This window comes from Molossus molossus, unplaced genomic scaffold, assembly GCF_014108415.1.
Source record: "Molossus molossus isolate mMolMol1 unplaced genomic scaffold, mMolMol1.p scaffold_m16_p_20, whole genome shotgun sequence".
NCBI classification, from domain to species: domain Eukaryota; kingdom Metazoa; phylum Chordata; class Mammalia; order Chiroptera; family Molossidae; genus Molossus; species Molossus molossus.
Genome location: NW_023425356.1, coordinates 37407116 through 37420380, shown reverse-complemented (window position 1 = coordinate 37420380; position 13265 = coordinate 37407116). Strand labels below are relative to the sequence as shown.

The window sequence follows — 13265 nt, the reverse complement described above, 5'->3', positions numbered from 1 at the left end:
TATTATGGTTATAAACCACTGGGCCAAGCTTCCTTTTGCAATTATTTATGAGGCTCTCCTAACCCCTCTGACCTTGCCCCCTTGTTCCACTTTCCACTAAAATCCCCTGTCCGTCTCCCTTCAACAAAGAGAGGAAGTAAGAGATAAAGAGAGCACGTGCTTCTAACGCCAGGGTTATGTCTAGTTCCGGGTAACCGCAGGCTTCGCCGCCCCTGAGTCGCTGAGGGGGCGCCCTCCGCGTAGAACTACATTTCCCAGCAACCCTTTCGCGGTTTCAGCCGCGACGGGAGCAAGGCGCATGCGCCGAGTGCCGCCCCGCCTGGTCTTGGGACCGCCCCTCCCTGCCCGTAGCATTTGGCGGAGCCGGCAGGTCCGGGCGCTGCGGCAGCGGTGCTCGCTCCACTGCAGCACCCCGTTCTAGCGGGCTCTGGTGTGCCTTAGCTCCCGACAGTGCCATGATCCGGCAGGAGCTCTCCACATCCTACCAGGAGGTACAAGGCTGGGGGGGTGTGCGTGTGGGGGGCGGGAAACAAAGTTTTCTGTGAGGCGGAGGAGCGGGGTCCCCGGAGTCTGGGCGGGAGCGGTGCGGGGGGCGTCGGGACGCGTTCCGGAGGAGCGGGTGAGTGCGTCGGGGTAGGGGTCCTGAGGCAGCAGGAAGGAAGCGGGGCGCCCAACCTCCTCCGGATGCTGCCGTCGCTTGGCCGGAGCTGTGGCCCCGGAGCTGCGATTCGTGACGAGCAGGTGAATGATTAAAGCCTCGTCGACCCGGGGCAGCAGCGCGGCGGGCCGGGCGGGACCCCGCGTGGCCTCGGTGGTCCTGGTGTTGTTTGCAACAAGTGGAGACGCCTGCGCCCCGCTCCCAGCTGGAGCGGATGCGCGGTGGGCATCAGCCCTCCTCCCAGCCCAAGGCCTCGTGGCCCCTGCAGCTGTTAATGATGGGGATAAATACATCTTGTTTTGGTGGCCACCTGACTTTGAAAATATGCTTTCACTGCCACAGCTGCTTCTCGCTCCACTCCGTCTTTCTCTCCGGTCTCACCTCCTCCCACGACTTTAACTATCACTTTCCAGTTCTTTGTCTCTTTCTCGTCTGTCCTGAGCTACAGGCTGTGGTGCCAGCTTTTCCCTCAAACCAGCTCTTCCTTCTGACTCCTGCTTCAACCGGTGAGCTGCTCTCTTTTTTCTCCTCCTCTCATGTCCCAAACTTTGTCATTTCTGGTCTTTTTCCCCTGTGCCCCCCCGCCGTGCCCACCTCACTTGCCAAGTTCAGGCTGTACCACATTCCCAGCCCTCTGGCTTGTGTCCCTGCCTCTGCTCTAACCACCTGAGTGTGATAGGGTGTTACCACCTCTCCCTTTGGTTTCTCCCGATGCTGTGCAGATTCGCTTTGAGGCCCTGCCTTGATCCTAGAGCACCCCACCCCCACCCCCAATACACCTGAGGTTGCCCTTGGTCTATTCAGAACAGTCCAAACTTCTCAGCAAGCTTTTACAGCTCTGCACAGCTCAGTAGCTGTATCCCCCATTACCTTCACCATCTCCTCACCCGCCTAGGTTCTGGCCATACTTGGAAGCTCACTGTTTAAAAATATGCTTCTGTTTTCAGGCTTCAGTGCCTGTGCTCATACCATTTCTTCTCCTGTAACCCCTTCTCAAGCTCCATTGGTTAAAATCCCCCATTAGCCAGCCCGTGCACTAAGAGGTCCTAGGTTGGATTCCCGGTCAGGGCACATGCCCAGGTTGTGGGCCCGATCCCCAGTGGGGGGCATGCAGGAGGCAGCCAGTGGCTGTTCTCTCTCATTGATGTTTCTCTCTCTCTAAAAATCCATAAAGAAAAAAACATTTTTTAATCCCCCCATTATTCAAGGGGAGACTCTCAAATCCCACATGCTCCATGGAGACTGACTTTCCAGACTAGTCTAGTATTTTGCCTGCCCTTCTCAGGTAAACGTGCTGCTCTCTTGGTCAATACTTATCAATATTTTATACATTTCTCCTTTTGTCAGTGACATTGCGGAGTATACAGAACCAGTGGCTTAGCCCCACAGTAGAAGGGGAAGTTGAATTGGAGTCAGATGAGATTTGCCTGAGACTGGCTGGCCATTTTTTAGTGTAGGACCTGGGCTGGAATTTGACTTTGGGGAAAACTTTTTATATTTCTACCATAGTCTTTAGCCCATCTCTCTCTCTTATCCAAAAGGAGCTCGATGGGGTTTTAACCAGTGCTCTGAATTCTGCAGCCCCTAGATTTCATGTCCTGGACAGTGGGGGAATCTTGGGGAATGAGTTATGTCTTTCTCTGACTCTGAAAGTTTTCAGGTTTATAGGGAGGAGACCATAATGGGCAAATACTAGGACTTAGAAGTAAAAAAGCCCACATTTCTATCCAGTCTCTGCCTTTTGCTGTTTGTGTGACTTTTGTCAAGTCATTGAACTTCTCTGAGCCTCAGTTTCTTCATCTGCAAAATAAAGGTAATAAGGCCCTATCTCCTAGGGGTTTTGACTGTTAGGTGAGTTGGTATGTGGAAAGCGCTTAGCTCAGTGCCTGGCAGATGAATGAAGTAATAGCTCTTGTTATCAGGGCATGTGCAGCTCCTGCTTCTAAGGAACTTTAGTGTCCCTGGTTTACAGGATCATGTCCCTGACCGTCCACATGTAGCCTGCAGTATCTCTTCAACTAGCAGGGCTCCTAAATGTTTATTAAAATTTAGGCGGTTATCCTGCTTGCAGGACAAGGCCAAAGGTAGAGTCAGTTGGTACTTAGGGGTACTCCCATGGTACAAGGCACTGGAAGGACCCCCTCCCCTTTCTTTAGTGGCCTGTTCTGCAGTCCCTGTCTCTCACCTTTAGAAGAAGGCGGCCGCCCAAAGAGTGGCCTGCATCTTTCTAGCCTGGATCATTCCGAGAGTGGACCAAGCTTAGAGTTTGGTTTCTTTGCTGAGTGGAGATTTTGGCTTTAGGGGATGGGGCGTGCTGGGAATTTGGCTGGATCAGGGCAGGAGGTGAGCTCATCACAGCTGCAGGAGTGGAGGCCTGCAAGAATAATAGATGCATAGTGTTTTATTTAACTCGCCTCTTGGAGCCGATTTTTTTTTTTTTTTTTAATTTTTTGTAATCATCACCTGAGGATATTTTTCCATTGATTTTCAGATAGAGTAAGAGGGAGGGAGAGGGGGAGAGAGAGAGAGAGAAGCATCTATGTGAGAGAGACACATCAATTGGTTGCCTCCTGAACGACCCCAACTAGGGCTGGGGATCAAACCACAACTGAGGTACGTGCACTTGACCGGAATCGAACCTGTGACTCTTTGGTCCATGGGCCAGTGCTCTAACTGCTGAGCCCAACTAGCCAGGGCAGAGATGATTTTTAATGAAAATGTCTTGAGACCTTAGGCATTTACAATGTGGTCTAAGAAAATATTTGAGATAGTCCTCTCCTCCTCCTTTCATCTCTGTGCAGTGATAGCTCCTCTATCTCTGGTCTTGACCTCTCCTGCCCTCCTCCTCAATGCTATGGAGACTTACTGGTTATTGTTGTATCCTTTCTGCCCATCTCCCCTCCTCAGTGGCATCATTTTCCCATTTAACAGGCGAGAACACTCATGGAGTGAGATTGAGGTTGTCTGCCTACTGGTTGCTAATTGGTATCTGTCCCTGAAATGCATTGGCTGGGCCTCCCCACTTTGTTCTGAACTTCAGCCAGAGTCCTGGAGAGCTCTGACACCAACCTCACTGTTCCCTCTTGCTCAGCAGACTCTAAGCCTCATTTCCTTCTCCTTTGGGAAGTGGTTAAGATCATGGGCTTTGGAACTAGGCCAGCTTGGATTTGACTTTTGCATCTATGGCCATGGAAAATGTTGTGTTGAATTGTACCCCTCACCAAAAAATATATATAGAGAGAGAGGGGTGGGGGGAGAGATAAACCATAGAACTTATATGCATCTATGCATGAACAATGGACATGGACAACAAAGCTGGGGACAGGGTGGGGAGGGAGGGGGCAGGGATATCAGTGGGGGAAAAAGGAGAAACATCTGTAACAAAAATTAATTAAAAAATACATGTATATATACATATATATATAAGTATACACACACATACATACATACATACATATATAAATGTTGAAGTCTTAACCTCCGGTACCTTAGAATGTGACCTTATTAGGAAATAGGGTCATTGTAGATGTGATTAGCTAAGATGAGGTCATATTGGAGTAAGGTGGGCCCACATCCAGTGTGCATGGTATCCTTATAAAAAGATGACCATGGAAGAAACAGACTGCATGCGAAGATGGAGGCAGAGATTGGAGCTCAGGGGATCTACAAGCCCAGGAACACCAAGGATTGCTGGCCATTATCAGAGGCTAGGGGAGAGGCATGGAAAAGAGTCTCCCTCACAGTCCTCGGAAGGAACAACCCTGCCAGATCTCTGAGGGAATACCTTTTGTTTTAAGCCACCCAGTTTGTGGTGTTTGTTACAGCAACTTCTAGGAAACAAAAATATAGGAAGTGACTTGAGTTTTCTGAGCTTGTGTCCCTCTGTGTAGAATTGGTATAATACCCTACACCATGTGATTTTTTGGGTTTTTTTTGGTGACGATTAAGTGAGAAGCAGCTTCTGCTTTCTTATTCTCGTCTGGAAAAGCAAGGCTGATGTAGCTGACCTGTTTGCCCTCTTTGTTTCTTCCTTTAGCTGAGTGAGGAGTTGGATCAGGTAGTTGAGAACTCAGAGCGGGCAGACGAGCAGGAAAAGGAGAGAGTCAAAGTCCAGGGTTCAGGAATCTTACCAGGTAAGTGGGTTCAGTGCTGGGGGTGGAAGGGTGGGAAAACTCTGCTGCTGCTGCAGCTGGGAGCCGCAGGCCAGGCACCTCGCCAGCTGGGTGCCGTGGGAAGGAAGGTGTCCCCCTGCCTTGCGCCTTGGTGTCAGATCTCAGGTAGTGCCCTAGTTTTAAAACTATACATATTTAACCAGGCTTGGGACAGAGTGCCCAGGCTGGTATCTGCTCTTTCCGTATCCCCGTTCGAGCCAGTTCCGAGGCCAGGTCTTTGGATACAATAGCAAGGGCTTTGGATGTCTGCTCTTCTGTTAGTTTTTCCCTAAGAAGAGGGTAGCAGTTGAGCCTTTAATATCTGGATCACTTTCCAGAGCCTTCTGGAAGAATATCTAATAGGCACTACCTCTCAGATATCAGACCTCTCCAGTATGGTCTCATCTAGGTGAGCAGGCTCCTGTCAGTCAGGGGGCATCTTATGGAGCCATGCAGTAACTTTGACACTGTTGACCACTTCCTCCTTCCCTGCTTCAGTCACTGTTTACTCACATGTACCTGCCATGTTTACATCTGTAGCTCAGAGGTGACCTATAAACTCCAGACTTACATGTCTTGTATATCCAAATGCCCAGGCGATAGCTCTGCCTCGCTGTTCTAAAGGTCCCCTAAGCTCCACACATCCAAAATTGGCCTCGTGATCTCCCCATTGTTTTCTGGGAATAGCACCATTACTCACCCAACTGAACCTGGGAGTCATTTTTTTTTTTTTCCTTTCTTCCCTTTTTCATCATTTTCTCTGCCTCTCAGCTGTGCTGGCCTTCTTCGATCTTGTGCTCTTTCCCACCGTAGGAGGGAATATCTGCCTGGAGTTCTCTTCCCTCGATCATCTAGTTAATGCCTAATCAGTCTTCAGCTCACTCATGTTTTTCTACAAAGCCTTCTGTAACTTCCCAGCTAGATCACTTCTCACCCTCCAACACTGTCACTTGTATCGCCTGTGCACCTCTCCCTTGTAGCTGTTGCTGATGGGATGGTATATTTGTTTGCCTGACTGATTAATTAATGTTGTCTATTTTATTGGAATGTAAGCTTCATGAGGATAGAGACCAGTCTGTTTTGCTCACTAACTTAGCCCTGACTATGCAGTAAAGACTTATTGAATAAATGAGTGAGTGAATGGAGGTGGACTGGGGGAGGTGGGATTCTGCTCCTCTTCATTTCTGTATTTGTAGGGGAGGAGAATGGGGTAGGAAATTCTGTGCTTGTTCCTAATCCTTAGAGAAGACTTTGGAGAAGAAAGGAGGCTGGAAGCGCAGCTGATGTTTACTGACTGCGTCCTCTGGCCCAGGTACTGTCATGGCCATTGCCCTGAGGTTAAATAGTGTGGGAAGATCATGTGGCTGGTAAACAGACTGGATCACGCTCTGTCTGACCTCAAACTCTTTCTGCTGCACCGGTGGTTTTTAAAAAATAGTTAAAGCATCTTTTTACTAAAGCCCCCCACTCCTGACTCTAGGCACTACCTGGAGAGAACAGTTTAAAAGCCTTGAATGTTGGTTTTTATGTTTCTGTAACAAATTATCACAAATTTAGTGGTTTAAAACATTTCATTTGGGGCATCTTTCTTTTTCTCCCCATTTTGGCTGCCTCTCTGTATTAGGGAGATTTGCTGTGCCTTTCAGTCTTGGTAGGGTGGCCTAATGTAGTAAATGTCTTTTGGGGCTTTAATGGCACAGTCTCTCTGATCACCTGCTTTAGGTGCTTCAGGAATGTCCCTTGTGTGGGTTATGTGATCCCTCCTGTTGTAGTTGAGTCTTTATTGCTGTTGGATCGTTCGTGTCTAGGGTTGACTGCAATCAGTGTATGAACTGCTGTGGGAGGGCTGACCTCACGAAGCAGAATTCTCCCCACTGGGGTCTGGTGCCTGCAGAGATCTCCCTTTGGGTGTGCTGCTTGTGGAGCTAATTGGGTTGTGTTTTGATGTGGTCCAAGGCCTTCCACTACTGTGTTGGTTCTGGGGCCTCCTGGGAAGGACTCTGGTACAGGTCAGTGTCGATGCTGCCTGTAGCTGGCCCTGGGCTACCTGTCTGGATCTACCAAGTGATCTAGTTTATGACTGCCTCTGCTGGGTCCAAGCTGTGTACCAAGCCCAAGTTCCACCAGCACTGAGTCCAGGGACAGGTCAGCAGGAGGTCCAGATCACCCTGAGATCTGCTTTGCCGCTGGCTGCCTGTTTGGAAGAACCTCTGGCAGTGTGCACGCTGTGTGAGATGGGTTCGCAGCGAGTCACTGCGTAGGGGAAGCAGTGTTCACCAGGTTGATAACACCAAGGCCAGTTGCCACCCACCTTGGATTCGTGGACCTTTGAGGTGGGGTGGGGCCTGCAGAGTTCACCAGGCTAAAACAAACCAAGACTTGGCCATGAAGAGGGAAGGCTCCACTCGAGGACAGTGACACTGATCAGGCATGTGAGGAAAAATGGCTCTGCCCAACAGCTCCGCCTCCCTGTGTAACTCTGGCCCTCCTCCAGTTTGCCCGCGCTTCCTTGAGAGCTCCGTAGTCTACACTGCAGGTCCAGGCTGGAGGCAGAGACAGACTCACCACCAGGTGCAATCCTGGCAGGGCAGGACTTCCAGTAGTCAGCAGGGAGGAGGGTTAGTGTCAGTCCCCAGGCTGATACCACAGGGAAGTGGTGGGGGCGGCACTCGGGTGAAGATGGCCATCCCCACAGCCACCAAGCTCAGCCTCTCCACTTGCGATTCTGGCACTCCTCAAGCCTGCCTGAACTTCCTCAAGAGCTCGGTAAGGCCTGTACTGTGGCCCAGGCTGAGTTCCCACTAGGCCTCTCCACTGGGTACAATCCTGGTGTGGTAGGGCCACTGGGATTGGCAGGAGGGGGCTGTCTGCCACTCCCCAGGCTGATGTATGGAGGGGAATGCTCCACTCGGGAAAGGTGGCTTCCCTGGGTGGCATGGGAGAGAGACCTAACACAGGGACACTTGCTGCTGTCACTCAAACCCATACCTGCAGCCGCACCACTCAGTCTTCCCCTGTATGACTCTGGTTCACTCCTAGCGGCTGTCTCCTTTGCAAGAGCCCTGGGTGAGTGTCATGATGGAGAGTCTGTGTACTGGCCCTTTAAGAGAGCAGTACTCTTCTCACCAGGGCAGGCGGGGAATCCTGCTGATTTTCACAGCCAGATGTCGGGTGGCCTTTTTTCCTGGTGTTAGTGCTCTGGCTAGGGATCCTGGCATGGGGCTCAGGCCTCTGGCTCCTCTGCAGGGACCTCCTCCGCCAAGGTATTTCTCTGGACTCTCAACCACAGCACGTGGGTGCGGGCCTAGCCCCTTTTGTGACTCTGCCCTTCCTGCCAATCTGATGCAGGTTCCTCTTTATATCCTTAGTTATAAGACATGTGGTTCAGCTAGTCTTCAGGTAGTTATTGAGATTGAATTTTCAGTACTTTAGTCACGACTCTGATACTGTCCTGGGAGGAGGTGCGTGTAACTTCCACCCACTCTACCACCATCTCACTGTCGAGAAGGACATAATACTTTTAAAATACGTTCGTCTAGCTTGCCACAAAAAAGCCAGTGTTTGCTTTTCTGACAGCAGAGTGCAAAGAACATTTTGTCAAATATCCAGCACATTTTTCTTAAAATGGTAAAATGCAATAGTGTCTAGTTTCAGAATTGGAGTGACACTTATAGCACATATGGATGAAAAAGAATTTTACAGTTTTTATTTGTATTACATGTGAACTTGTGGATCAAGAAAAGGCCTGTAAAGAAGCTAAACTTGGCTTCTGTAAGTGAAACAAAGGAGGAGACTCTTGGCCAGTGTTCCCACAAGATTTGTCCAAATCTCTTTGCCAAACAAGCAAATCCAAATGATGCAATTGTCATATGACCTTTTTGTGCCTTAGAGTCTTAGAATTTTCAAGAAGACGTAGGGAGAGATCCATTTCTTTTCCTAAAGGCATCGAGAAGGTAGAGCATTTCAAATCATGTTTCTCTGGCTACGGTAGAGTGGACCTTGCCCAAAATGCCCATCATTGCTCATCTTTATTGCGTGGTCAGCTGGATGTAATATGCATTTTGCCTTTAAAATGTCCTAGAGTTCTTGTTACGAAGTTACGTATATTTCAGTCAGGTCTTCTATCGTCATTAGTAACTGGAATCCATCTTTTTTTTTGGTTAATCCTCACCCGAGGATATTTTTCCATTGATGTTTTTTAGACAGAGTGTTAGGGTGGGAGTGGGGGAGAGAGAGAGAAACATCAATGTGAAAGAGACACATTGATGGTTGCCTCCTGCACAACCCCACCAGGGCTGAGGATCAAATGTGCAGACCAGGAATCGAACCCGTGACACTTCATTCCACAGGCCGATGCTCTAACTGCTGAGCCAAACTGTCAGGGCAGTAACTGGAATCTTAAGAACTAACGCTCACTCTGTCGTGTACAGAAAGCATTGACTAGGAGTCAGGACTCCTGGACTCTCAGTCTGATTGTGCCAATTACGGGCTGTGGGACCTGGGTCGCTGCACAAGGAATGGGGTTGGACCAGATGGCCTTTTAGTTTCCTGCCAACTCTTAAAAATTCTATTCACATGTTATGTACCAAATCAGTCACCTCACAGTTCTTTCAGTTTTGTTTTGTGATCTTCTCAAACTCCATTAAAATATAGCAACTTGGTACCTGTTGCCACTACAGTTATGAGCAGCTCGTGACAGTGAATGTACCGTGTTTTGAAGTGAATCCTTGGTCCCACATGGACCATGGGAGCTGGGAGTGCCTTCTGAGGGAAATGGCTATGTAGGTCCTCATGCTCAGACCACTGTACTTTGGGTCCTATGGCCCTGTAGCCCAGCTACATGTAACCGATCACCTGAGATCAGTGAAGCCATCTATGGACTGGGCAGGAAGGAGGACATGTCTTGCGACGAGTCTGACGGGGCAGTCTGTACAGGCACTCTAGGAGGAGATCTGAATGCAACACTCTCGGAGAGGGACTTAGTAAAAATGGAGCAGGGCCATGAGAGACACATGGAGAGAAGGCAGATAGCAAAGCCGTGAGGGAGCAGAAATTGACACAGTCCCTGATAACAATAAGAAGCAGCAAAAATAGAATCAGAGACCAAAGCAGTTGAAAAGAGACTTGCTTTAATTCCTGTTGGAGAACTAGAGCTGCTGTGTACCTTGGCGTAGCTCTCAGCTACCCAAGGGGCTTTCTTGGGGTTTCCTGGTTCTTTACTTTTCTTTATAGCTATAGAGGAAACAACATTGCCCATAGTAACCTGTTCTTGACGGCCTGAAGGAGCCTCACAGACACGTCTGGGGCTTGACACTCCTGTATCAAGTAAAAACTTTCTAAATTATTTTTCCAAAAATAGCAAGGCACACCAATTTGTTTATAGTTTTACATGCTATAGTGCACTGGTATTCTTTGACGAATTAAGGGTAGCTAGTTAGCATTTCTAGACTTAGTTAATCTGTTATTTGGGTTCTTCATTCATTTAACAGACATGGAAACATTACATGCCTGATATATGAAAGACTGTATTCTGTCCCACCTCCATTGAAATATATATATATATATATATATATACATACACACACATACATATATATATATTTCAATTCATTATTAAGAGATTGTAGTGCCATGGCCTTCATTTGTGCTAGCTTTGTCATTGAGGGCTTTTTAATGTGTGATATAGAAGGTACTTTCTGAATTACTGTTTCTTCAGTAACAGTAATTCATTGAGCAGGCACTCTGTGCTGTATGCATTGTGCAACATTCTCTCATACTCTTCTCTTAGGCATCCTATAACATTGAAATGGTTATTTCCTTTTCACATGAAGAAAGTAAGGTTTAGGAGTATTAAGTAACTTGTCCTGGGTCACAGAATAGTTGGTAGCAGAGCTGGATCCCAAATAGCTCTGACTGTAAATCTCGTGCTTTTAACCATTCACTGGGCTAGCGATCTGGTCTTTTGGTTCAGAACCTTAGTGAATAATGAACACTGAATTACTTCTTTCTCAAGGTCCTCCTGGTGCTTTAGGCACAATGCTATGTGACCTCCTCCACAAAGTCTTTGCTGCTTGCTCTCTGCCTTTCTCCACACACTCCTTTCTTCTGAGCAAAGGAAACCTCACATTTCAGATCCTCACACCTTCTGAATTCAGTAGCAGTTGTAGCACAGACCATCAATCCTTGTCTCTCGGTATCTCCTTGAAGCACCTAGCAAAGTCTTGCATATAGTGTTGGTGCCTGATGTGCGTGTGTGTAGAATGAACTATTTTCTTATCTCCAACAATCTAGGACACTTTGATAGTTCCGTGCTGATCCTGCTTTTCAGTAAAATAACATTAAATAATATGACAGATACTCTAATATCTTTGTATTTAAAGTTTATATTTTCAAATTAAATTTATTGGGGTAACATTGGTTAATAGCAGTATATAAATTTCAGGTGTACAACTTCATAATATGATATCTGTGTACGGTATTGTGTGTTCACTTCCTGAAGTCTGGTCTCCTTCTGTTACCATGTATTTCACCCCCTTTCTTTGTCCTCCCTCCAACTTCCTTCTCCTCTGGTAACCACCATTCTGTTGTCTGTGTCTATGAGTTTGCTTTTTTCTTTGTATGTTTATATCTCACATAATGAGTGAAATCATACAGTTCGTGTCCTTTTCCTTCTGACTTATTTTACTTAGCATAATACTCTCAAGATCCATTCTTTTTTTGTTGTTTATTTGTTAATCCTCACCCAAGGATATTTTTCCATTGATTTTCAGATAGAGAGGGAGGGAGGGAGGGTTGGGGAGAAGCGTCAATGTGAGAAAGACACATAAGTTGGTTGCCTACTGCATGACGCTGACCAGGGCCAGGGATTGAACCTGCAACCCAGGAACATGCCCTTGTCCAAGAATTGAACCCAAGACCCTTCAGTCTTCGGGCTGACGCTCAGACTGGCCAGGGCCATCCATGTTTTTTTTAATGTTACTGATTTTAGAGAGAAAGGAGGAGTGGGGGGAAAGGAAGAGGAAGGAACATTCGTGTTCCATTTATCATTTGATTCTTGTATGTGCCCTGACTGGGGATCAAACCTGCGACCTTGGCATATTGGGGTGACACACTAACCAACTGAGCTACCTGGCCAGGGCCAAGGTCCATTCATGTTGTTGCAAATGGCAATTTTTTTTTTTTATGACTGAGTAGTATTCCATTGTATATATGTGTCGTATATTCTTTATTTAATTATCTGTCAAAGGATACCAGGGCTGTTTCCATGTCTTGTCTATTGTAAATAATGCTGCAGTGAACATAGGGGTACATATATCTTTATGAATAAGTAGGTTTTCCCCCAATCATTGGTTTCTTTTTTCTTTTAATTTTTCAATTACAGTTGACATTTAATATTATACTAGTTTCAGGTGTACAACATAGTGATTAAACATTTAAATAATTTACAAAGTGATCCCCCATAAGTGTAGTATCCTCCTAACATCATAGATAGTTATTACAGTATTATTGACTATATTCCCTTTGCTGTACTTTACGTCCCTATGACTGTTTCATAACTGTCAATTTGTACTTCTTAATCCCCTTTCCTTATTCACCCAGGCCCCCTCATATTTGGCAACCCTCAATTTATTCTTTATATCTATGAGTCTGTTTCTATTTTGTTTCTTCATTTATTTTGTTTTTTAGATTTCACTTAGCATAATACCCTTTAGGTTCATCCATGTTGTCACAAATGGTAAGATTTCGTTCTTTTTTATGACCAAATAATATTCCATTGTATGTGTGTACCACTTCTTTATTCAGCTGTCTATCAAAGGTCTCTGAGGTTGCTTCCATATCTTGGCTATTGTAAATAATTCTACAGTGAACATGGGGATGCATATATCTTTTTAAATTAGTGTTTTGGATTTCTTCAGATAAATACCCAGAAGTGGAATTGCTGGGTCATATGGCTGTTCTATTTTTAAATTTTTTTAGGAACTTCCATGTTGGCTGCAGCAATTTGCAATCTCACCAACAGTGCAGGAGGGTTTCCTTTTCTCCACATTTTTGCTTACACTTACTGTTTGTTGATTTATTGATGATAGCATTCTGACAGGTGTGAAGTGATATCTCAGTGTGGCTTTAATTTGTATTTCTCTGATGATTAGTGATGTTGAATATCTTTTCATATGTTTGTTGGCCATCTGTATGTCTTTTTTGGAGAAAAGCGTTCAGGTTCTCTACCTGTTTTTTAATTGGATTGTTGGTTTTTTTGGTGATAAGTTGTGTGAGTTCCCTATATAGTTTGGATATTAACCCTCTATCGGGTATATCATTGGTGAATATCTTCTTTCATTTAGTAGGTTGTCTTTTCATTTTTTGATGGTTTTTTTTTTGCTGTGCAAAACCTTCTAATTTGATGTTGTCCATTTGTTTATATTTTCCTTTGTTTCCTTTGCCTGAGGAAACATCCA

The 13265-nt window shown here is 46.3% G+C and overlaps 1 protein-coding gene across 1 annotated transcript in view; it reads left to right on the top strand.

Annotated features, from left to right (window-relative positions):
- Positions 1-369: 369 nt before the first annotated feature.
- Positions 370-13265, top strand: part of PACC1 (proton activated chloride channel 1) — a 36806-nt gene continuing 23910 nt past the window's right edge. The window contains exons 1-2 of the mRNA XM_036273692.1: positions 370-491; positions 4695-4791. Coding sequence (XP_036129585.1) covers positions 456-491; positions 4695-4791 — 133 coding nt within the window. The 5' untranslated portion in view covers positions 370-455. The remainder of the gene's footprint in view (positions 492-4694; positions 4792-13265) is intronic.